Here is a 24,420-nt window from a genome sequence, read left to right as displayed (position 1 = left end):
ACTGCAGAGTAGTACCTACGCTGCAGTCCCTCACACGGTCACTGGGTTGGTGTGGTGTGGTGTGGGTGTGGGTGCAAAGCATGCATTCCCCTGGACGACGGGCGCTGCAGGTCAGGACAGTCAAGCGGTCAGCTCCTGAGAGGGGGGAGGAGGGGAGGAGGGGTCACTTGCCAGCCCACCCAAAGCCCATCGAGGCTGTGAGCTGGCTCTGGGCCGGGCAGGTTCTAGCGTGGATTGCGTCGCATAAGCGTCGTTTGACAATGGCCGCCCCATGCCCATCTCTGCTGCTCACGCCTCGCTCACGCCCTGGCCTTCAGGGTTCACGCTCCCATTGCCTACTACGGTATACAATATTCCCCGCCCACCCGTGTGTGAGCACAGAGGGTGAGAGGATGGCGAAAAGGAAGCAGCAGTGCGTTCCACTGCCTCACTGCCACTGCGTGAGACTGCACTCTGGACCAGATGCTGATGCCCTTTTTCTTCTTCTTTCGACGCATGTGCTCCCGGCTGTTTTCTGTGTGCTGCAGCGGTGCTCAAGGTTCGAATGCAGCCTCCAGCCTCCAGCCTCCAGCCTCCATCTTGTCCAACCAGCCAGTCTCTCTCCTCTCGTCTCGAGGGGGCAGCACAGCACAGACAACAAGCTAGAGCCAATGGGGCCTGATGCGGTGGCAACAGTCCCTCTTCCACAGCGCTGTCACGGCCAGTGAAACCGCGCGAAACAGTGGGTCCCTCCGAGCACAGACCATGGCCGGCCACACCATGAGGGAGAATCGCCCTGTCCAATTGCCCACCTCTCGCTCTCTCCTCTCGCCTTCTTCCACACACACACACACACACACACACACACTGAACAACCCCCCTCCCCATATTCAAAGACATCTCCAACCTCGCCATCCCAACCAACTAGTTAATAACTCGCCGCACCCACATCTCGACTGACTCTCTGCAAACTATCGCAACCCTCTCACACCCGCCTCTCCACCTCACCGAAACCCTTTCTTTCGACAACGCGCCCCTTACTCTCCGCCTTTGTTGTCATCGCCGCCTAGCTCAACATCACCCCACCCGTCCGTCAGCCAAACCACCCCCCCCCCCCCCTCCCCCACGACTTCCCATCTCATCTGCTTCCAACTGCACACCTCGCCAACATGTCGCAATTCTTCAACTACGGCGCGCAGCAGCACTCCCAGCACCTCAACGCCCACTCGCACAACCACCACCGATCGCGGAGGGCGCCCAGGATCTCGGCCCAACAAAACAACAAGCAGTTCCGCCAAGTCCGCACCCCCAAAGAGTTCAACGTCGAACCACCCACGACCATCGCATTCAAGCGGGACTTCGAGGCCGCACGCTCGTTTGATATCGAGGATGATGAGATGTTCTGCCCCTTTCACTTGCTCACCGAGGACGATGTAAGTCGCTTGGCCCACGACGTCGGCTACCCGCCGCCATCGTTGTACGTGCGAGAAGACGGCGCTGACACTCGATGAACAGCTGCAGTCCATTCACTCGTCTGGCTCAGACCGCTCCTCCCTCTCGAGCGGCTCGCCCGAACAGTCGCCTCTGCAGCATCAACTACAGCCCACTCCCTCCTTTGTCCTCTCTTCCGCCCCGAACCCCTACACGCCCTCGGCATTCCAACCCACCAACGCGACCCAGACCAAGCTCCACCAGCCACTAGCCCAGCGCACCCGCAATGCCATTCCCATTGTCGACCCCTCGACTCGCGCTGTTGCCAGCCCACCACCATCCGTCTCGCCCAACCGACAGATGCAGCAACAGTTCATGTCGCGACGCTGGTAAGCCCTCGCAGGCCCGAGGCCAAGCGTTCTGTTCGGCTGGCATGGCGACGTCGTCGGCGTGGTCGGGCTAGTGGCTACCAGGATTTCATCTTCTTCCTTCTTGATATCCTCGGGAGGATCATACGTCTATACTATCGACTCTCCACTGTACAAATCTACGATATCTTTCTCCAAATCTGGGTATACCACTGACCGATGACGGCGTTGCCACTTTGCGAAATTACATATTTATCCGGATAGAGCGTCTTGGTCTTTTTGCCTCTGGGAGCGCGTAACGCATTTTACGGCGGTCTTGCACATTACGGTGTTTTGGGTCAGCATCCCTCGGTTCCATCAGTCACGGTGTTGTTCACAGAGTCGAGACAAATATTTGGTTACAGACTCTCTCTCTGGTGTTCTGTAGCGTTTCCCTTGTCTTCAAGCTCGTACGTTGTCTCTTGCCCGGCTTGCCTCTTTTGGCGCCACTACAATGGGTAGATTTCTTATGTGCGGATTGGTCTCTTCGGTTTTCAAAGCGGTCGGTATACCATTTTGTGGGCGCAGCAATCTTGCAGAGGCGAGATGGGCTGTCGGAGCGTCGGGTGTCATGGTCGGAATTCTTCGCTCTCTGGGTGCATCTTGTCTTACAACCTCTTTTTGTACGACGCTGGGATGATTCTACGCAGTCATTGGCGCCGGCTTATGTTTCGTTCGTCTCTGTTTCCTTTCTTCCACCTTGTATGAGGAAATCTTCCAAACCTACCCAAAGACGACGCAGCCACTCGCCGACGGAGAGCACGGCTGCGCGTTTGTATCTCTGATCTTTTCTGGAATGTTATAAGCTTGGTCTTTTTTTTTCTGTTTTCCCATTTTTCGCCGCCTGTTCTTTGCCCTTTCTTCCTGGTCGTCTTTATTCGGGGCGAGCAAGGAATATGGGTGGGTGTTTTTTCTTTTCTTTTTGCTTTCCTTTTCCTTTTTTGGGGGGTTTTCAATTTAACACGGATAGGAGTTGCACATGCTTCGTCTTGTGAAGTGTGTTTTTGCTTCTTCGGATCATACACATAGCCCCAGGTTATCGAAATCACAACTTCGTCCTATTATCCATGGTGCTTACTGATAAGGTTTTGAAACGTTTTTGTGAGATGAAATTGGGACTTTTATGTGAAATGTGGGATTTGGTGTTGGTTTGGGAGGAAAGGGGCGTGGGGTTGGGGGTGCAGGAGGATGAGTGTGTGGGTAAGTAGGTGTATATAGGTAAGAGTGAGTAGGTATATAAAGATAAGAGTATAAAAATGAGTAAGTATATAAAGATGAGTAAATGTAGATTTGGACAAGGCCACCCTCTCTTCCTCTCTCTCCCTGCCCTCCCCCTTCCCAGTACCATTTTTACATCTGTATCTGTACTTATATTCTCATTCACATTCACCCAAGCCATTATAAGCAGCGAAAAAAACACACAGCCGCCTTAATAAACCGCCACACCAACACAAGCACATGCTAATATGAAAATGCACCTGTGGGTTTATTTTTACCGCACGTGGGTTGGTGTATGTGGGCTGGTCTCCTTAGGGGTATGGTTTAGCACAGGCGTGCGTCTTGGGTAGGTAGATGCAGGGTCTTGCAGGGTTTTGGTCGAGAGGCAGAGATTATCAGTGGGAGAAGAGAGATTGTGGGGATGGGTGGGTTAATAGGGAGGGGGGAAGAGGGCAGGTAGAAGTGTAGAGTAGAGACAAACACTGGAGATATCCACCAGACACTTGATCAACTTCCCAAACCTAGATGTCTAATCGCTTGACCTAAGCTTTGTATGGAATAGAATAGAATGTAGCACAGTGTTTGATGCTGGGGTCGTTTTATGCGTATTGTTGGGCTTGGTTGATGTTTGATGCAAGGTACGGGAGTGGGTGTGGCTTGTGGGTGTAGTTTATAGCTGCACGTCTGTTATAGGAGAGCGATGTACTACCGTACATGAAACTATCATGGTGATGTTTTATGGTCTGGTTCTTGTTATGACAGAAAAAAGGGGGGTTGATTTGTTTCCTAAGTGATAGTTGGCTAAGAAGAGTAGAAGAGTAATGATAGTTGGCTGAGAAGAGTAGGATTGGAATTGGTTCTGGGTGGGTGGGAATTTATCTGGGGTTACAGGGGCAGTGCTACTATTATTAGTTAAGGAAAAAGTGGTTGGATGTGGGAAATAACTTTTCTTTTGGTGGGATTGTGTGGGTGGGTGTAATGGTAGTTGGCGTTGGTGTTCATGCTTGGTGTTGGTGTTGGTGTTCAAATGTTCATGTCGGCGTTGGCTTGATTGTAGGTGTTAGTGTTTACCACCCAACCAAAGAATCCGAGATTCAAGTACCACGCAAGAGTATACATGCTGGTGCTTATATATTTATAAATTCCAATTTACCACACATACACAGTCCACAGAGCACAGTACGCACCGTGAAGCCCAGTCATGACGCTTGCGATGATGATGACAATGACGATAAATGATGATGCAGGTCCCACCCCACCCCACCCACTAACGTGATCCACCACCGAGCGCCCACCCCCACCGAGCGCCCACTAACACTAAAATCCACCACCCACTAAATAAGGATATTGCGCCACCTATAATAGCTATTATTATAAGATTTCTTAGAGTTGTAATTATTAGATCTATTAGAGTAGATTAAATATTTTAGATTATATAAGTAGCTTTTTAGGGGGTCTAATTAGGCGCCTACGCTATAAAGTTGCCTCTACTACTATATCCTCTTCTACTAGCTCCTTATTAACTACTTTAGCTAGTATAATAGTAGGAGGCTTAAGGATTTACTTCTTACTTATTTAGGATATTTTAATATTATTTTAGAGTTACTTTTCTAGTTATTTAGTAGTTTTCTACTTATTATATATAGTAGCTTTTTAGGTAGCTTTCTCCTCTTATTTCTTCTTAGTAATTACTTAATTTAGGTAATACTTCTTTATAAGTTAAGCTTTAGTAAGCTTTTATTACTTATAAAGCTTAATTACCTTACTTTTTTAGTATTATAGCTCCTATTCTTTAAGGTTCTTTTACTTCTAAAGCTTAAACACTTACTCTACCTTTAATAGTAAAATAAATTAGGTACTACTACTATAATTATTATTAAGGGGTAATAATAGAGGTTTACTACACTTCCTACACTTCTTCTTATTAGCTAAGGTAGCCCTTAGGTGTTTATTTTTATAGTTAAGTAAAGTATTTCTTACTAATATAGTATAGATTATCTAGCTAAGCTTCTTTAACTATTTATTATAGATATTAATTATAGTATTATAGAGTAACTACTCTATCTTTCTCTAATTACTTATACTTAATATTAAGGTTATACTATTACTTAAAGAAGGCTAGTTACTATTATTTATAGGTGCTTTAAACCTTAAAAGGATAATATTAGGGTTAAGTAGTAAGATACCTATTACTTTAAAAGCTATTAATATTAGCTTTTTCTTAAAGGTATTACTCTATATAGTATTAAATAACTAGTAGAAATCCCTCTTAGTAATACTTATAAGCCCTTAGGAGCTATCTAGAAAACTAGATAGTTAAGCTTTATATAAAGCTATAAAGGGAGCAAATACTATAATATTAAGTAGCTAAAGGGTATAAGTGCTATAAGGGGGATATATTATAAGTAAGATCTTATATTTATTATAGTACTTAATAAACTTTATTATTATATAAAATCTATAGCTATTAAGGATAAGGAGCTAGTATAAAGTATAAGCTTTAGCTTTTATCTTATAATTAAACACCTCCTTAAGCTAGGATACCCCTAGGGTATAGCTTATCTACCTACTTAGTAATCCTATAAAGAAAGCTTAGTATTATAATAGGTTAAAATCTTATAACTAAGTATCCTATAGAGCTCTAGATTAGGACTAATAAATAAGGGTAAGAGTAAAAGTAGTACTATTAGCGTATATATAAGCTATAGTAGTAATCTACTCCCTATTACTATCCTAGAGTATAGCTCTAATCTTTCTTTACTTATAGGCACTCTTATTAAATATATATTTAGTTTTTAATAGTACTTTAATAAGAAAACCCTTCTTATTTATATTATAGATATACTAACTCTTAATATTATATTACTCTATTTTTTAGTATAAAAGCTTAAAGTATAAGCTATACTTAAAGGTAGAATTAGCTTTAAAGTAGTTATAATTAAGCCTAGTAGCCTAATAGGAGATAAGATTAATATTATAGCAGTTAATAAAGTACTATACCTAATTTTTACCTACTAGATTCCCTATTATTTTAGTTATAAAATTTTAAATAATAGTTTATATAGGGGGTAATCCTTACTTATAAAGCTCTTTAATATACTCTATAAGCTTACTTTCTTATATAGTATTAAGTATTTAACTATTTAGTAAAGTAGTAATATATACTTACTAAATTTTCTAGTAGTATTTAGATAAAGTTAACTATAAGTAACTATACTTTTCTACTATTTCTAAGTATATAAAATCTTCTCTAAGAGTTAAGGATTTAATTACTACAAGCGCGTTATTAATAGGTGCTATAGTTGTTAAGAAATTTAGTGTTGAAAATTTAGTGATTTTGGTGTTGGTGGGCGCTCGGTGGGGGTGGGCGCTCGGTGGTGGATCACGTTAACGCCGTCCGCCCATTCCCCCCCTTCGCCGCGCTTCGATGACGTAGCACAGCATCGCACTGCATCGACGAAGCTAGGGGAGCTTTGGGGGGAAAGGGGGGGGAGGGGGTTGCTTCCTTTTCCTCCTCGTGTTCTTCGCATCTCAAAAACAATTTTTTTTTCTGTGAAGAAGAACGCTGAATTGGACAATACGCAGGGGTGAGTTGGTGTGCTGGTGGTGGTACGGGCGTGGTGCGGATTGATCGGGGAGAGGGATGGGGATGGGGATGGAAAGGATGGAATTTTTGCATGTTGCAGATTGAGCTAATGGATTTGCTAGAACATACTTGCCCTACCGGTACCTTCTTCCTTACTTTTCTTGTTGAGAAGAATAGACACTACGATCCCCTTCTTCTTCTCTTTCTCACACATACACACATACACATACAACGCAACTCACCCCCCACTCCCATCTTCTACCACCGACCGCTTCGAAACCTCACCTCGTCTCATCATCCCCCGCGTCTCGAACATGTCCGCGCTCCGTGCCTTTGCGACGCGTCGCTGCTCCCCGCTGGTGATGCAGCGCGCTGGGTTTGCACAGTCGAGGGTGTGTGCTGTAGGCAAGGAATCGGCTTTGCGTAGGTGGTCTTTCTGTTTTATCTGGGCTTGTGTGGTGTTGATGCGGGTTACCTATGGGTTGGGTGATGTGTAGGGGCGTGTGCTTTGTTTACATAGCACAACATCGCCCTGCCGGATTCCCAAACCCTCACCTCATGGGAAGCTGCCCGCCATACACAGCATCAACCACCACCCCTCCCCCTCCCGGAAGAACATCCAAGCTAACACATCCCACCCCCAGACAACGAAGGCCGCGCCGAAGAAATCGAGCAGAAGAAGCGCGAACAGCTGCAGAAGCAAAAGGAAGGGAAAGCCCACTGGGAGGAGAGTCTAGCCAGTGACGGTGAAGCGGCTGTACGTTGTATCCCTTTCTTGCCTTGACCCAAAGCCATGTACCTGCCTTCCTCCCAATGGAGGGCGGGCGATGTCGGATATGTGGCTTGATGTGCTGGCGGGATGGTTTGCTGATACAGTGTGTGTTTGTAGGTCAAGGCGGATCGTGCGGAGACGGGCCAGGATATCAAGGTTTTGCAGAAGGAGGCTGAGAAGGTGCGGAAGCAGTAGTCGGATTTGGTTGGGATGTCGACATGCTGAGGATGCGGCTGGGATGGAATATGATTCATAATGTATGCTGGTGGTGTGAGTAGGCGTCATTCAGGACTCGTCACTTCACGAAACTGGTATTTGACAGGTGGAAGTTTCACACGAGGAAATGACATGTTTCATTGCGTATGTATGCTCATAGTATGTGTCCACCATCCTCGCCATTCGTCCAGAAAAAACCCCCCTACCCTATCCTGCCATACCCAACAAATCAACCAACGCCTTCCTCCAACTCCAAAAGGCTCGAATCCAAACAACCAAGCCTCAAACAACACTCAAACCAACCCCCCTCCCCTATTACCCTACCACCTCCCCAACCCCAAACAAACTCTTTCCCCGCCCCCTCCCCGCCCCCTCCACCCTCGCATCCTCCCTAACCCCCGCCAACACCCCCAAATACACCTGTATCCTCCGCCCATCCTCCCACCCCACCCTCCTCACCCTCCCCAAGACATCCAATCCGCCCATCTCCTCCACCTCCCTCGCCCCCAAATCTGCGCCCCGCTGCAACAAGACGTCAAACATGCGCAAACAGCCCGATTCAAGCGCAGACCGCAACGGCGTCCAGCCCCTGTCATCCCTATGCTCGATATCTGCGCCCGCATCGAGGAGGAGCACGGCGCTGAGCGTACAGGCACAAGTGGATAGGGGTGTAGCGCCGTTGGCGTCGCGGGCGTCGATGTTTGCGCCGTGGGAGAGGAGGAAGCGTGTGCAGCGGATGCAGCGGTGTTTTGCGGCGAGGTGTAAGAGTGTGGTGCCGTCTGCGGTGGGGAGGGATAGGTTGGGTGTGGAGGTGAGGAGCAGGAGGGCTGCGGGGTCGTTTGCGGTGCGGAGGGCGTGGTGGAGCGGGGTGGTGGATGTATTGTCTTGGGATTGGGGGTCGGCGCCGTGGGAGAGGAGGGTGGAGAGGAGGGCGTGGAGGGCGTGGGGGGAGCGGGCGAGGGCTTGGGAGTCGGTGGTTGAGCAGGCGAGTGAGAGGGGGGTTTGGCCCATGTCGTCGCGGAGGTTGATGGTGGCCGAGTGGTTGGTCGAGTGGGTGGTGGAGAGGAGGGAGGCGACGACGCGGTTCATGTGGCGGCGTGCGGCGTGGTGGAGGATTGTTCGTTGTCCGTGGCAGGATGTGATGCTTGTTGAGGCGCCGTGGTCTATGAGCCATAGGGCGGCATCTTCTTGATCCGAGGTGAGGGCTGTGAGGAGGGGAGTGTGGCCGTCTGAAGTAGTGTCTTCAATGTTCAGCCCGATGTCGAGCAGGTATTGCATATTCTCAATTCTGCCAGTCATGGAAGCAATATGCAGTCCCGAGTGACCTTGCTCGTCTTTTGCAGACGGGTCTGCACCTCGTTCCACAAGGAAGGGAAGCATCGTCGTAGAGCTGAAGCAGATGCAAAGAAACGGAGTCAGTCCCATGTCATCCTTCGCATTGATATCTGCACCCTTCGCTAAGAGGACATCGATCATGCCTCGACACTTGCGATTGACAGCGACATGCATCAGTGTAGAGCCAGTGCTTGTTCTTTCGCTATTGACATCCGAACTGACATCGGCCATGCGAAGTGCCAAGTCCTTTACAATTCCATCTTCCCAGTCACCGGCTTGACGGAGTATCATTGAAAACGCGGTGTAGCGGGTGCTCTCTCCTTGATTAACTTTGCAACGTTTGTCGGTTAGCAGGAGATTGACTATCGCTGCCTTGTCGTGAATGTCTTTGCCGTCCCCCATCACAACAACAGCTTGTTGCAATGCAGTTTCGTCATCTTCAGCGTATCGGTCTACACGACCAACAGGATCGGCCCCATGCATGAGTAGTTTGCCAACGAGATCGATGTCACATAGCCCGATAGCGATTGCTAGTGGCGTTTGACCACGTCTCCCAGGTAGGAACATGTTTGGATCAGCACCTAGGCGAAGCAGCTCTTCTACTACTTTCCCATCCTGACTTGTGAGTGCTACGTGCAACATGATGGATATGGCCTTTGGTCTCACCAAATTCCCACCTAGCTGCAACACCCAATCTATCCAGGCAACATCCCCCTGCTCCTTGGGTCGTGGTTGAACATGTGGGAACACGAGAGAGCATGCAGCCATCAGCGACACCGCACAATTGCGTGTATCTGCCATTGCTATCTGCAATGCTAGGCTGTCTTTTGGATATCCGGGGCTTCCAAGATCTTCCAATAGGACTTTGACCGTGTCCATATGGCCGGCCGTCATTGTTGCTTCCAGCGTTCTGATTCCAGCATGGTCAGGAAGTTCAAGATCGGCACCATTCCGAAGCAGAGCACGAACTACATCAGTGCGACCTGAACGAGCTGATGTAGAGACAGGTGTGATGCCCTTTGGATCAATGCTCACACAGTTGATGTCTGCGCCCTTGGAGATGAGGAACTCTACGGTTTGGACGTGACCGGCGTTGCTTGCAACCCAAAGTGCGGCTGGTAGTGTTATTGACAGTAAAAGTAATGTTAAGGGACCATGTGGACTCACTAAGACCTGCGCTGTCCAAGTGGTTGACATCCAGACCCTCTTCCAGCAGATACTTGACGGTATCCAGATGACCATAATTAGCCGCCCAGGTCAAGGCTGTGCCACCGTTATAACTCTGCTTTGCAAGCTCGGCACCCTTGGCTAAGAGCAACTTCACAATAGTAGTGTGTCCCCTCTCAGCAGCCAATGTCAGCGGTGTTCTTCCCATCGAACAAATGCTGTTCAAGTCTAGGCCGATACCGGCCAAGAAGTTTACAGCATCAACCGTGCCGAATACGGTGGCCCAATGCAGAGCATTCAAATTGTCCCGCCCTGAAACTATCCGTGGATCAGCGCCATGATCCATGAGCAGTTGCATGACTCGCGGCCCTTTGTTGGCGTTCTCTACGGCGTGCACGATTGGTGGTACTCCGTCAACTGGATGGTCAACTTCGGCACCCTTCTCGAGGAGCAGGCGGATGATATCAAACTGTGAGTGTATTATTGAAAGAACCAACGGTGTAATGCCATCGTCATTCTCACGCTCAAGGTTGGTGTGGACATCTAGTGCTGCTTCGATGGCCGCAAAATCTCCCGCGATGATGTTGTCGTAGAACTTGTCGTGGTCCTCCATAAGAGGCCATGAGGCTCTTTTACTTGGTATACTCTCTCCTTCACTAAAATGGTGAGGTTGGTGATGGAAGGATATATTAATCTTCTCCCATGAGCCTGTCAAGTCATTGTTGTCCACGTCCGCACGGACCGTACTTCCTTTAGACCTCAGGATCTCTTCCTCGAAGATCACTGGATACATTTTGCCATGCGAGCTCCGAATGGGGAGTTGGAAATGAGAGTCTTCAAGTTCGCACGCCGTCACTTCCTGGGACTGAAGTGTTTCGATGACGAGAGAATCCGGAATTGTCGTCCCCATGCCCACTCACTGTCTGAACAATAATAGCACGTTGAAACGATGGACAGTCAGTCTGGTGGATAAGGATTTGTGAATAGAGTGTCAGAACGGGGAGGCAACCGCCTGTGGGTATCGTACGTGCTTTGAGCCCAAATGCATTTCCAAGGCACTCGCTCGTCATCGTCAGGCGCCAGGCAGCAGCAATATACAACACATAGGTAACGTCAGGGACATTTTGTCGCCTGCGAATCACATAAGCCCAACTCTATTGTCAAAGTATAAGCAAGCACTGTCGCCTGGAGGACTCCTCAGCCGCAACCTTGCACCGCTCCAGCTCGCCTGCGCTCAAAAGTGGGGTAAGTGAATGTGGCGCAAGCGATCGGTACAGGAGACAGCAAAGCCTCACTGGAGGGACAGTGTCGGGCACTTCAATGATCTGCGAAGCCGCTGTGGCCGTATTGTATCTACCGGTAGATGCTATTTCGGTATTTCGGCATCATGAAATCGTTCTGTGGTTGTTAGGTCGCTTTTGTGGGACCACCAGCCCCTCCTTCCCAGGAAAACGCCACACGTCATAAGTCGGGCGGTGCAGGACCTTCAACAGCTGACTGTGGTGCGCAAATAGTCTGTTGCAAAGCCCTACTTGATTCTTCTTCGACTTTACACTCTCTCCCTCACGATACTTCGTCTGACACTGCAGTCATGGGCCTCACTTCTACACACTTCCTGCTTGTTGCCATTGCGCTCCTGGTATTGTTACCCGCAGGAGCCGACGCTTTTGGCGCAGGAAACATCGCTTCCATCTCCAAGATCGAAGGGCAGAACTGGCGCCATGGCGATATCGAGGATATGCTTGCAACGGTTGCCTGCTTGAAGGGACACAAGTGGAAGTCAAACATGATCAAGGTGCGCTGATATGATCGAGGACTGAGTCGCTTATCCGAGACTGATCAGCGGTGCAGCGAGTCTACTTTGGTAACTGGTTGCGAGACTACTCCCAGGTATGGCAGAAGGTTTCCACTACAACACTACTGTAAACTAAACTTCATAGGCTGTGGACGTCGGTACCTTGGCAAAAGTTCAGGTAGATTATCATGACAAGAGTTGAATAGGTTGAAATCGCTGAAAAAATCCAGGGCGAGACAATTCGTGTTCTTGTTTGGGTCCTATCGTTCATGTCCTTTGGCTACGCCACTGGAGAGTTTGAGGTCACTGCTGAGAGATTGGGAGTGTACCGACCTGAAGAGCACATCGGTAAGTCCTTGTCCTTTTGGAAGTAGCCAAACTAACATAGTCGTAGATAATCCTGTAGAGTAGTCCTGATCCATGGGAAAAGGACATTGATACTAACAATTTTGTAGAAAGACTACGCCGACGGTGAGGATGCACGCAAGTATGATCCACGTCTTCGTGGCCCCGTTTCAGACGCCGAGTTGGCAGTGGATCCACAAACAGGTATATGGGTATAAAATCGTTGTAACATGCATGGCCATATTGACATTCCCCAGGCATGAAGAATTATATTGCCAATGAGCAAGGCGGTTGGGCGACCTCAGCAGGTTATGTCAAGTTCTCTTTCGCACGCGCCATTCATTTTGGCCGCCTCTACACCCATGGCCCATCTGATCAACGAGGCAGAGAGGAAGATTTATCAGAAGCGCTTCGCTGTCTTGGGCAAGGCCTTCACTGCCTCGAGGACTTTGGAGCGCATACCAATTACGTAGAGCTAGTGCTGCGTGAGCTGGGCTACACGAACGTATTCCCCCACGTTGGTGCTCATGCTGGCATTAACCTCCATGGCCAACACACCTTCCCTCTTGTAACAGGTACCTTTGGAGGTGTAGACTTCTTTCATTCCGTACTAGGAGAAGCAAACGACCACATCACGCAGACTGAAATCGATGAGGTAAACACTGCTCTGATCGATGCGGTACAGAACAATACAAGTGGCAAGAGAGGTCCGGGAGGTCAGTCTGATGCCTGCAGTGGCTTGATTGATGCTCTCAGCAAGATCCCCGGTACTGGTAATCTCATCAGCCAAGCGCAGAACCTGCAAGCACAATCCGATGCCCAAGCTGCCGCTAATGCGCGCTCTGGAGGTGGAGGCTACGAAAGCTTTGGATCTCGTGCGGGAGATCATGATGGTTACCAGCAAGATAACTTTGCCGCGCCACCAGGCTCTGTGGGTGGACCGCCAGGCCCTGATATCCCAGGTACAAATACGGATCCTGCTACCATCATCCCTAAGATCTACCCAATTCTAGTGTTCAGAGACAATGTCGTGCGCAGCATCTCGGCCATCATTTCGAAGATACCCGGTCTAGAGAAGCTCATCGAGACCGTTACCGAGCGTGTCACGCTCTTCGTCATGTCTCTGCTCGCACCCTTTATTCTGCCAATCATCAAGTCTGCATCCAACCAGCTCAAGAGCGGGTCTTCGGCTGTCATTGACTCCGCTGCAAAGCATCAGTTTGAAGTCTGGACGGATCCATACTCCACCAATCCTACACATAGCATGCTATCCAAGGACCACTTTTCCAACATCCTGAACCAGCCTGCTGGCCAAGTCGCTGTGGCTATCTTGCAGTTCGTCGCACCTCGTGTCATCTACGCATGGGACCACCCTGACGTCCCAGTCGACCAGGTCCTAAATGACTGCATGCGTGTATTCCACCACCCCAGTCTTCGCGACTCACGTTGCGAAGTCCACGTCAACATGTTCGAAGTCGTCAAGAAGTGGGCGCACAACTACCATGGCAAAGACCTGAACGTTATCCTGTCTTCCGAGTCTGTAAAGGAGGGTAAGAACCACCTGGGAAGCAACGACCACTCTCATGGCCACAGCCACGGCGCGGCAGGTATCCAGGGTTTCTCCAGCAGCAGCCATAGCAGCAAACCCAGCCACCATCATTCTAGTTCTAGCGCTGGTGGTCCAGGAGGCCTACTTGGATCCCTCACCAGCCAACTCCCTGGCGGCCTAGGCAGCGCACTCAACAGCTTCACTGGCGGTGGCAAGACGCGTGAAGTGGACGACGACTTTGGCGGTCCCGCAAGCGGCTATCAACCTCCGCCCTCCCCTCAGCCATCACAATGGGGCACCTTCCAACCCTACCCGTCCAGTTATCAAGGCGAAGGCTACCAACCACCAGCCGAGTACAGCAATGTTGCTCCTTCGGGAGGCTATGGACAGCAAGGATACTACTCGGGAGGACAGGGTGTGGAGCCTAGCTATACGATGTCAACGCAGTATCAGCAGGGGTATGAGAATTATGGGCATCCGCAACCACAGCAGCCACAGGGTGGGTATGGCGGGTATGATCAGGGTGCGCAGGGTGGAGCACATGGTGCGTATGACCAACTTCAGACGCAGGGTAGTGGGAGGCCGTGGGGTAGTGGTGGAGGTAATTCGGCATGGTGAGCGGTCAATGCACCGCCTATCACCAGATGGCTTGTTGGAAGTGGTTGAAGTCATGAACAGCTCTTCTGAATGGGAAAGTCCTGCTAGAGCGACTGGTTCGTAACAGCGTGTAATGTTTTTCCGAGTAATAATAAGCACGAGCTTTCCCATATTTGGTCTTGTATGCACGATAAAATAGAGCAGAGATTCATTTTTCATGTCTTCATCCTCGTTGTCTCCTCTTCCACCACCACTGCCACCTCCTTTTGGTATAACTACACAGTAACACAAAGCTTCATAAGCCGCTAGTTTTCCACATAGAAGAAACAGATTTTTGTATATGCCAACCAACCCCAAAGGTGCATGCTAGCGTTTTGTTTCTCATGTCAAACGGTAGCAGCGAGTTGGAGTTGTAATGTGGCAGGGTGGTATTGGTACAGGTTTATCGATTACATCGCTTCAATTCATCCACGCAGTGATGAGACAAAGTGTTTACTCGTTGATCTTTGCAAGGAGCCTGAAATGTAGGGATTAGCAACCCAGATCCCAACCACACACAATTCACAACACCATGCAAGCAAAATCCAGTCCAAGAGAGAAAGGAACTTACTCATGATCTCTGAACAAGCTCAATTCCTCCTCGCCCACTTTGATCGGATTGCCTCCAAACTGCGGGATCAAGACCTTGTCGCCCACAGCCACGCTAGGTGTGATTCTCTTTCCATCGCGGTCGAGGGCGCCGGGACCCACGGCAACGACTTTGGCTTCGTTGAGCTCTTTGACTGCGGTTTCGGGGAGGAAGATGCCGGTTGCGGTTTTGGCTTCGGGCTTGATGCGTTGGACGAGGATGCGGTCGAGGAGGGGAGCAATGGAGCGGATGGATCTGATGGTAGACTAGTAGGTGGGGGGAGAAAATGTCAGTTGGAACAGTAGTGGCATGTAGGGAAGCTCAGCCTTGAGGTGTGGAATATTGCGGGATGCATGCAGAGGTGTGTCAATTGTTGTGAATTGGAATTGTGAAGCTTACCATTGTGAAGGGCAGGGTTTTGAAGGACGGCGATTGGGAACTTGAATTAATTTATCACGAAAGAATCTTGGGCCTGCGCGCGGTTTCGAAAGGTGGGAATGGGAAGTTATGGTCGCAACGGTCAAGTAGAAGTTGTGAGACCCTAGAAATTTCCAGAAGTTAATTGGTCCGTGCGAGAATACCTCGGAACTGATCCTGTAGCGCCGAAAAGAATCGACGCAACAACAATTGATTGTAACACTTAACTGTTTCTCGCCTTCTCGCCCTCTCACCTTCTCGTCGGGGAACAATTAATACGTTCCAATGCTTACATGTTGAGAAGCAATGCCTCTAGGCTGAGGGAGACCTCCTTGCTTGCGACAATCCGCAGTCCTGGCTTGAACCACAGACGATGGTATGATTCTTCGAACAAGGCGGGCTCTTTCAAGAAGCCCAGCTCTTTCAAGAAGCCCAGCTCTCTCAAGAATCCCAGCTCTCTCAAGAAGCCTAGCTTTGTCAAGAAGCCCAGCTCTTTGGAGAAGTCCAGCTTTTTGGAGAGCCAGCGAATAACGGATAAAGAATTTTGGGATGCACTGAAAAAGGTGCTCCTCACAAGATGGAATCTTACGAAGGAACAAACGCCGCTGGGTAGGTCGACCTGTGTGGCCAAGATTGGGGGGGTTGGGGGTTGCTAAATGGGGATGCCAGGTTTCGCTATCAGCGGTGGCGTTGATTCCATGGCCCTCATGACTCTTTATTACCGAGCACGAAAAAGAAGGACGGGTCTACCGCCTGCACATGCTTTCATTGTGGACCACAACGCACGGCCAGGCAGCGCAGAGGAAGCCGAATGGGTCGCGGAGCAGTTACGTCAGAAACGTATGCTGGTTAACTGTGAGCTGGTCGGTCACACACATCACTGACGACGTGCAGTTGACGTGCCATCGACCGTACTACGACTGGAATGGCCCAGCGACCTCGATCCCTCCGATCACCGACGATTCGAAACCGAAGCCCGCAGACTTCGATATCAAGCGTTGGGTGAAAGTTGCAGAAGCCACAACATCTCAGCGTTACTGGTGGCGCACCACGCCGACGACCAGGCTGAGACGGTACTCATGAGGTTGGCGAACAACCGGTTGCGGTCAGGCCTACAAGGCATACAAGGCAGTGAATGGATCCCGGAATGCGAAGGTATCTACGGCTTATATCATAGCGGCAGTCCTTACACCAAAATTCGTCCCGACAATCCATCCTCCTTGGTGGTGGAGCAAGGTGGCATCCAGATTCTCCGACCTTTGTTGGGCTTTGAGAAAGCGCGGCTCGTTGCCACCTGCAAGAAAGCATGCATGCCCTGGGTTGAGGATAAGACGAACCAGATCCGGACTCTTACCGCGCGGAATGCTATACGGCACATCTTCCAAAAGCACAGACTTCCCAAGGCTTTGAGTCCGAAGAATCTTGTGAAGGTCTCGTTGCATATGCAGAAGCGTGTCGAGGCGCACAAGGCCCATGCTGAACAGCTGTTCAAAAAGTGCAATTTACTGATAAATATCCAGACTGGCTTCGTTGTCGTCCGTTTCCCGGCCTACTCCGCACTTCTGGACCGCCCGATCGAGACAGACTCTGATAAGAACGAAGCGAGCAACAACGCATACTACTTGATCAGACGGATTGCCGAAATAACCAGCCCACGCCTCACCGCTTCGCTCGATACACTTGCTGGAACCATCAAACTTGTCTATCCCGAATTCACAGAGACGAAGAGCGTGGTGAAGCCCCGCAAGAAGAAACCTCGCACAAGCTTCTGCGCCTCCGGCGTCTGGTGGCGAGTCCCAGACCGTGCGTCCCCCTTTCTTGGGGATCCAGATGTGAATCTTGCCCCAGGTCGTCCACATCCCAAGGAATATTACCTCCTGCGCCAAAAGCCCCAGGGCTTCCAGCGCGGCAGCGAAGCGATTGTGTTCCCGCCCTCGTCCGGGAACGAATCTGAGCCGGATGAGGGAGAATGGAAGCTCTTCGACGGCCGCTTTTGGGTCCGCATCAAGAACCATACAAATGACACGCTTACCCTCCGCCTTTATACCACGTTTGATCGGCCTATACTCGAAGCTGCCGAGAACGCGACCATGAAGGAGCAAGACGCTGAGGCGAAGGCCGTTCTAATTCAGGCCACTGAGGCGAAGGTCGCTAGCGTTCAGGCCGCTATAATGCGGACCACTAAGGAGCTAGAAGCTGAGGAGCAAGACACTGGAGAGCAAGACGCTGAGGAGCAAGACGCTGGGGAGCAAGACGCTGGGGAGCAAGACGCTGGGGAGCAAGACGCTGGGGAGCAAGACGCTGGGGAGCAAGACGCTGGGGAGCAAGACGCTGGGGAACAGACTGCTGAGACCCAACCCACTGAAACACCGCCCACCCCCAGCTTCACAATCACAAAATCCCACCGAGTTCGCCACAAAGCCCGCCGCTTCCTCTCCGCCGCCCTCGGCCTCACCAAACCCGTAGACGTACACGAAACCCTCCCCGCCCTCTTCCGCACCGATTCCGCCACCGGCGCCCAAATCCTCGTCGGCTTCCCCTCCCTCAACGTCTCGGCGCGCGGCCGTGGCGCCCCTGCTGCCGTGTGTGAATGGCAGATGCATTACAAGTGCATTCCGTTCGGCAAGCGCGATGTGCCGCTGACGGTGGTGAAGGCGCTTCGGGAGAGTTTGTTGGAGGATCGGGAGGGGAGTATTAGGCGTGGGAGGGGGTGAGCAGAGGATTAGTACGGGGAAGGGGTGAGTGGATAGGGTGTGATGAGGGGAGGTGTATGGATGATTTTGTAGCTGTGTGTACGTCACTGTTGTGTTCAAAACAGGGACAAGGGGGATATGATAATCCGTTCAGGCTGTGTAGATATCAAGGCTATTGTATTAACAGTATTGCATATGTAAACGATTACGTTGATCATTCGTTCTTCTCTCATGATGATGATGATGAAAATATAGCCATACTCCTTTGTGCTCGTCTATCGAATGGATGACTGTGCTTTGGTTGATAGCGTACATGCACGCACACATGTTCGCCCTCTCCACAGCAGTCCAACTCCCAACTCCCCGACGGTGAACGGTGGCGGTTGGATACCTAGATAACCAGCCAACAAACGAAAGGTGCGTGATCCTAGTAGTAAAAAAAAACTTTGCAAAACGCTGAATGAGTACCCACTCTTTCTTTTTTCCCAAAGCCAAAAGCCCAGCCAGGCCCGAAAAAGGAAGAAAAGAAAGAAGAGAAGAAAGCCAGATGATCGCCGACCAAATGCTTCCAATGGACTCGTGAAGCGTGCACGTGCAACTTCGCGCCCTCGCTTCAATACTCCACTCCCCCTCACCAAATATCTTGGCAACGCCCAAGGGGTGGGAAGTTGCGTGTAGGGGGGAGATGCAGAAGCCCATGAGAGCTGGAAAAATGCCATGTTGGAGGGGGGAGAGGGGCAGGCATGGCATCAAGACGACCAAAGTGCAGGCGCCGGGGGGTCCTAGTATTGCGAGAAGAAGAAGAAGAAGAAGAAGAAGAAGAAGAAGAAGAAGAAGAAGAAGAAGAAGAAGAAATCGGGTGGCTTGTAGCAAGTTGATGAGTGGGTGGGGCCTAGGTATAGTACAGGAGTTTTTGTTTCAGGGCGTTGGGGGTTGTGAGACGCGGGCCTGTTGTACGGGGGTGGGAGATGGAGGTGGGAGGGCAGAGAGATTGGATTGGGCAGGGGAGAAATGGGCAAGAGGGGAGGGGGAAAAGGAGGGTGGAGTTTGTTGGTAGGTAACCTGTTCGGCGGTGGCGGTGTGTGAGAAAGTGGATGGGTGGGGACGGTGACGGCCAGATTTTTCTTTTGATTGCAATGGAGATCATGGGCGGACCTTTATCGAATGATCTGTGCGTGCCGCGATGTACGGACTCTAGTGGGAGCCGCATCGAAGAAGGGAAAGAAACGGTGTGCGTCCAAGTGGGAGAGTGCGGGCGGCAGCTTGTCATGTGTGTGGGAAAAGGGGAGAGGAGCAGAGAGGGGGGAGGGGTGCGGAGGGTTGGTGGGTTTGAAGGAAGTCAATCCATGTGGTGATGGAGGGCAGATTGTAGTACAGTACACACAAACACAGTACCAGGACACCAGCACATGGCCTCCGTTCTGCCTGTTCGGAGATTCGACGAGGATACAAGGCGAGGGTACCCCTTTCACGTGACCGGCAATTGAGCCGGCGAACCCCTGGGTCAACTCGCTCTCGGCTGATCTGAGATGAGAGGGAAGGGAGTAGAGTAAGAGTACTCTAGTGTGCGTGGAGCCAAAGCCAAAGCCAACCGTGCTAGAGTCTGGCTCTGGCTACTACTACTTATTGATTGCCATTGGTGAGATTGTGGCGTGGGGCCGGATTATTGTATCCGGCTTGCTAGAGTGCTGTATTGTACAAGCACAAGTAGAAATACGATGGCAGATGGAGGAGGACATGGGGGACACGCGCAAGGTTTGTTGTCGAGAGGGCAAATGACCACGTTCAGTGGAGTGGTGGAGTGGCGGTACTTTACTTTAGCTACGGTAGGCATCTGCCTCTGGCAAAGTGGGCTCATGGCTTGTCGAGAAGATGCCAGAGTGCAGACCAGGCACCAGGTTATTGCGAGAGGGTTCTACCCTGGATTGAGAGTTTTGTATCTAATGATGAGTATGCTTGGGTGCTATGGTACTTGTAGTAGTCGAGCACAAGACTGATGAGGGAGAGAGGGAGAGAGCGTGTGTGTTTGCATGTTTGAGTGGTGACTGGAGTGGTGAGTGTCAAGTGAGCGTGAGCCGTGAGAAGTGTGTTGGGCGACAAGTGCCCCTCGCCTCTCGCTCGCCTGCCATGGCCAACTCGAGACAGGAAATTCGGGTGCAAGGGTGCTGACTTTTCTTCCACCTTAAACGGCGATCGGCGCTTGCGACGGAATACGACCGCTGATTCGCCCACTCCAGTCAACCAGCCAACTAGCCAACTAGCCGGTTGGGCCTTGGGCGTGCTCGGACAGGACAGACTTGGGTGGCACTCTGGCACCGGCACAGGCACAGGCACTGGCACAGGCACAGGCACAGGCACACTGGCACTGACACTGGCACTGGCACTGGCACTGGCACTGACACCATGGCACTCTGGCAGTCTGCGAGGCGGGAGAGGCTGGAGTTGTGCAAGACTGGATCATCGTTTGGGTGGGGAACCACAAGACGGGATCGGTGTTGCACACACACATTGCACAGCAACGGTCCGAGGACAATGACAATGTATTTGTACGGTACGGTAGGACGTCACGGGCTGTTTGGGGAGGGACTGGATCGAGGCTGCCTGCCATCTGGAAATGAGGAGTGAGGCCGATTGAGTTTGCCGGCTGCACTGTCTGTCGTTGTTTGGCATGGGAGGGACGAAGAGGGCTGCACTGTCTGTCGTTGTTTGGCATGGGAGGGACGAAGAGGGCCTGTGTGATCATGAGACCGATCCAAGTAGCCGCAGAGATCTCCTTATCAGAGCACATGAAGGCTGCTTGTCACAGAAGGTTGGCAGCTATTGGAACAGACAGCCAGACAAGACAAGACAAGACGGCAAGGTGAATTGTCAGCATAGGGTACATATACTCCAACAGCATGGCGAAGCGTGCACAAAGCTGAAGCTAGTTTTGAATGCGCATTTGCATAACACCTAACACATAAAACATAAAACACACACTGCTGAGAAGGGGGGGGCGGAAGAGAGAGGAGAAGAGAGAGGGGGGGGGGGGAGAAGTGTCAAAGAGGCTAGGCTGGCTTGGGCCTAAACGACCCGCCTCAAAAGTGCACGTACTGCCGCGAGACCAATTTCACAAGCCAGGGTCATGCATGGACCCCTACCAAACACACGCCCTCACCTTAAAGCTCTTTGCGGCCCTTGACAAAGCCTGCTCTCAGCTTTTTACTGCTCCTGTCCTCTTCCTCCCATACAACTCTGCTGCTGCTCCCACTTTTCCACAAGGTTGAGCCTGCTTTCACCACACCCATCCCCCCCCTCCCCCTTTACCCCCCTCCCCCTCTGCCTGTCCTTTTGTCAGTGTTAGAGCCTTCCCTTTTTCTTACTCTTTGTAATACAAACACACGCTTATCCCCCCCACGCCCGCCACTCTCCTCCTCTCACCCCAAAACAGCCCCTTCACTTTTTTTCCTATCCACACACAGCAAAGCAACCAAAAATGTCTGCCGTCGAAGCGCCCAAGCCCGTCGACGTGCCCGAGGCTGGCCACGTTGAGCCTGCGCCTGCCCCCGTTGTCGAGAGCGGCAACGCCAGCGCCCCCGTCGACGAGCCCAAGACCGAGGAGGTGGCCAAGACCGAGGACGACACGGTTGCTCCCCCTACCGAGAGCAAGGAGGAGAAGGCAGAGGAGAAGGTTGTCGAGCCCATCTACAGCGGTTCCCTTGGATACAAGGCACCTGGACTGAAGAAGTAGGTAACACAGTGTGAGGGACAGAGAGAGAACCCAATTAGCTGACCGCTTTGACAGCGCTTTCCGCTTCTCCAAGAAGTTTTTCTGGTTCGGCGAGGACCCCGTCGACTCGGCCAACCTGAGGGAGTACCTCCGTGGTGAGAAGCCAGAGGTCGCGCACCCTGTTGTCGCTTGGGCCAGCCAAACCGGCAAGGGCCTGCTTTTCTTCGTCAAGCACGCCGACCAAAAGGAGCACCCCGCCGGTGTCATCAACCTCGTACGTCTTGTGTGATGCGACATGTGTCCGCCATGGTAATAGTACTGACAACCTCTAGGCCTATGCCACCGACCTGGCCAAGGACGGCCTTATTGCCTTCTCCGTCAAGATCTCTGGCCACAAGCATACCTTCGAGGCCCAGAACGCTGCTGAGCGCGATGGATGGTTTGTCGCCATTGAGAGGGCCATCACCGAGGCCAAAGCCTGCAAGGACTCGATTGAGTCGAGCGATGGTTACAAGGAGCAGAAGGAGAAGATCAGTAAGTTTACTCATTATCTGTGTAACCATTTTTTGGTGTTGCGGCGCGTCACGTCGCGTAGTCGGGCGCTAAATGCGCATGATGTCGTTTTGGATGCAGGGCGCTGACAATGACGCAGGCAAGCCCACAGCGCTAGCGGGAGCTACCACTGCGCCCAAGAAGAGCATGGACGCCGCTCCCAAGCTCGCTGAAGGCGAGGCTGCTGGTACCTCGTCTGAGACTCCAGCCGCTGCTCCGGCCCGCACCGGATCCTCGTCCAGCAGCTCTTCGGATGAGCAGAAGAAGGCCAAGAAGAGCAAGAGCAAGTCCAGGAGCGCATCGCGCAAGCGTGCTTCCATCTTTGGCTTCGGCAAGAAGGACAAGACACCCAAGGAGGACGGTGCTGCCGTCAAGATAGACGGTGAGGCCAAGACCGAAGAGTCCTCCGCCATTCCCCACCTCAATGACGTTGGTGAGAGTAAGTTGCCCGGTTCACGCACCTCTTTGCGCATCTGCTTACATAAAACAGCCCCCAGCGCTGGCCCCGTCACCAGCAACGCTCCCGTCATCACCTCGGAGATCCCCCAAGCTGGCCAGGAGATGAAGGACGAGGCCACTCCTGCTGCTGCTACGACTGAGGCGGATGCTCCTCAGGAGAAGCCCGCAGTCAAGAAGAGGGGTTCCATCTTTGGCACCTTTGTTGAGAAGCTGAAGTCGCCTACCACGGAGAAGAAGGAGCACGAGCTGGTCGCTCCTGCCCCACCTGCCAAGGACTCTGAGGCTACCCCAGAGGCCGCGAAGACCCTCGATGAGGCTGTTGCTGGTGCTCCCGCGACCCCAGTTGCTGACGCTTCCGAGTCGGCAGCACCCAAGACTGAAGAGAAGCCCGGTTCCACCCCATCCAAGGAAAAGGAGCACTTCTCTTTCGGCAAGCTTTTCGGCTCCAAGGAGCGAAGCAAGTCCCCAGCCGCAGCTGACAAGGCTGCTGAGCCCAAGTCCGACGTCGCTCCCCAGGTTCAGGATGCGGCCGCGGCCAATGAGTCCGCGGCGCCGCTCCAGCCAGTTGAGCCCACTGCCTCTGCCACCGAGGCCAAGGTTGAGCCTGCTCACGAGGAGACCCCCAAGAAGGAGAAGCGCACCAGCTTCTTCGGCAACTTGAGCCGCTCCCTGAGCAAGGCTACCTCTGGCAAGAAGGAGGCCAAGCCTGCTGAGAAGAAGGAGTCCTCTGCCGCCATCCCCGAGGGCGAGGAGAACAAGGCTGAGACCCCCGCTGCTGCCCACGTTCAGGAGGCGTCTACCGCTGCTTCTGCTGAGAAGAGCATTGGCGATGTCCCCGCAGAGGCTGTTACCGTTGGCGAGGCTCCGAAAAGCACCCAGACTGTCCCTGCAACTGCGTAAGGTATGGTGGGAAGACACCGCCCTTCTCAACGACAGCCATGATGGAATGACGGAAAAGCAAAGATACTGCAACCCCCTTGTTTGACCGCACGACCACCACTGATACCCCCCAACATCTTGCATTGGATCTCCCACTAGATTCAGGCGCAGGGTTTGGATCGAGCTTTCTCTGATATCCCTTTCCTACCCATTTGTTCTCCCATTTCGACCAACTCTCGCCGCTCCTTCCGCGTGGATGACGATCTGTGCGCTCTGATATGTTGGACTAGTCGATCTTGCCATCCAGTGCGTTATGCCCGGTTCTTGTCTAGATTGATACCACTCTGCATCTGTTTCTCTCGTTTTGATACCATTGGCGGATACCTGGCCGTTGCTACTGGTACTGTTTGTTTTGTCGCGCAATACCCCCTGATACCCTCTGCGTACAACCTTATAAGGGCATGTACACAAGCGGCCGCTAGGGCACACTTTCGACGTAATAATCTCTAATATACTGTCGTTCTCAACTCGGTTGCGTGTTGGTGATGTGTCTCTGTGAAATCCTAGCCCCCATTTGAATACCCACTTGACTGCAACGCGCAGACTAGTCTCTCTTCGAATGCATTTGTTCGTGGCGTTGAAGAAGCTTGGATGGACGACAATGGGTTAAGTCGGCTGTCCAAGGT

At 51.5% G+C, this 24,420-nt stretch overlaps 7 protein-coding genes across 7 annotated transcripts; 5 read left to right on the top strand and 2 right to left on the bottom strand.

The window, feature by feature from the left end:
* Window positions 1-733: 733 nt before the first annotated feature.
* IAQ61_006061 (uncharacterized protein) lies at window positions 734-3,034 on the top strand. Its single transcript, XM_003835861.2, has 2 exons — window positions 734-1,412; window positions 1,495-3,034. Exons 1-2 carry the CDS (start codon window positions 1,149-1,151, stop codon window positions 1,801-1,803), a joined length of 573 nt encoding a protein of 190 aa, XP_003835909.1. The 5' UTR covers window positions 734-1,148; the 3' UTR covers window positions 1,804-3,034.
* A 3,901-nt stretch (window positions 3,035-6,935) lies between these two features.
* Window positions 6,936-7,588, top strand: IAQ61_006060 (uncharacterized protein; the record flags this gene model as incomplete). Its single annotated transcript, XM_003835863.1, has 3 exons — window positions 6,936-7,044; window positions 7,266-7,378; window positions 7,511-7,588. The coding sequence occupies 3 exons, from the start codon at window positions 6,936-6,938 to the stop codon at window positions 7,586-7,588; spliced, it is 300 nt and encodes a 99-aa protein (XP_003835911.1).
* A 336-nt stretch (window positions 7,589-7,924) lies between these two features.
* IAQ61_006059 (uncharacterized protein) lies at window positions 7,925-11,253 on the bottom strand (the record flags this gene model as incomplete). The annotated part of the gene is made up of 2 exons (XM_003835864.2): window positions 10,112-11,253; window positions 7,925-10,059 (listed from the first exon to the last, which is right to left on the bottom strand). The coding sequence occupies exons 1-2, from the start codon at window positions 11,019-11,021 to the stop codon at window positions 7,925-7,927; spliced, it is 3,045 nt and encodes a 1,014-aa protein (XP_003835912.2). The 5' UTR covers window positions 11,022-11,253.
* Window positions 11,254-11,334: 81 nt separating this feature from the next.
* On the top strand, window positions 11,335-14,597 carry IAQ61_006058 (uncharacterized protein). Its single transcript, XM_066097040.1, has 6 exons — window positions 11,335-11,906; window positions 11,963-12,001; window positions 12,052-12,084; window positions 12,137-12,264; window positions 12,362-12,455; window positions 12,511-14,597. The coding sequence occupies exons 1-6, from the start codon at window positions 11,703-11,705 to the stop codon at window positions 14,416-14,418; spliced, it is 2,406 nt and encodes an 801-aa protein (XP_065953032.1). The 5' UTR covers window positions 11,335-11,702; the 3' UTR covers window positions 14,419-14,597.
* A 292-nt stretch (window positions 14,598-14,889) lies between these two features.
* Window positions 14,890-15,427, bottom strand: HSP10 (10 kDa heat shock protein; the record flags this gene model as incomplete). The annotated part of the gene is made up of 3 exons (XM_003835867.1): window positions 14,890-14,914; window positions 15,008-15,291; window positions 15,425-15,427. The coding sequence occupies 3 exons, from the start codon at window positions 15,425-15,427 to the stop codon at window positions 14,890-14,892; spliced, it is 312 nt and encodes a 103-aa protein (XP_003835915.1).
* A 308-nt stretch (window positions 15,428-15,735) lies between these two features.
* IAQ61_006056 (uncharacterized protein) lies at window positions 15,736-18,156 on the top strand (the record flags this gene model as incomplete). Its single annotated transcript, XM_003835868.2, has 3 exons — window positions 15,736-16,051; window positions 16,112-16,282; window positions 16,337-18,156. 3 exons carry the CDS (start codon window positions 15,736-15,738, stop codon window positions 18,154-18,156), a joined length of 2,307 nt encoding a protein of 768 aa, XP_003835916.2.
* A 3,454-nt stretch (window positions 18,157-21,610) lies between these two features.
* On the top strand, window positions 21,611-23,755 carry IAQ61_006055 (uncharacterized protein; the record flags this gene model as incomplete). Its single annotated transcript, XM_003835870.2, has 5 exons — window positions 21,611-21,861; window positions 21,920-22,118; window positions 22,177-22,378; window positions 22,497-22,835; window positions 22,887-23,755. The coding sequence occupies 5 exons, from the start codon at window positions 21,611-21,613 to the stop codon at window positions 23,753-23,755; spliced, it is 1,860 nt and encodes a 619-aa protein (XP_003835918.2).
* Window positions 23,756-24,420: the final 665 nt, after the last annotated feature.

This window comes from Plenodomus lingam (genome assembly GCF_022343315.1).
Source record: "Plenodomus lingam strain CAN1 chromosome Unknown contig_23, whole genome shotgun sequence".
NCBI lineage: Eukaryota > Fungi > Ascomycota > Dothideomycetes > Pleosporales > Leptosphaeriaceae > Plenodomus > Plenodomus lingam.
This window is presented reverse-complemented; position numbering and strand designations above follow the sequence as displayed.

Coding starts and splice junctions, on each gene's coding strand:
- IAQ61_006061 (XM_003835861.2), top strand. CDS start 1,149: ATGTCGCAATTCTTCAACTACGGCGCGCAGCAGCACTCCCAGCACCTC. Junction 1,413..1,494: donor ACTTGCTCACCGAGGACGAT/GTAAGTCGCTTG, acceptor CTCGATGAACAG/CTGCAGTCCATTCACTCGTC.
- IAQ61_006058 (XM_066097040.1), top strand. CDS start 11,703: ATGGGCCTCACTTCTACACACTTCCTGCTTGTTGCCATTGCGCTCCTG. Junction 12,002..12,051: donor GGTTGCGAGACTACTCCCAG/GTATGGCAGAAG, acceptor TAAACTTCATAG/GCTGTGGACGTCGGTACCTT. Junction 12,456..12,510: donor GGCAGTGGATCCACAAACAG/GTATATGGGTAT, acceptor CATTCCCCAGGC/ATGAAGAATTATATTGCCAA.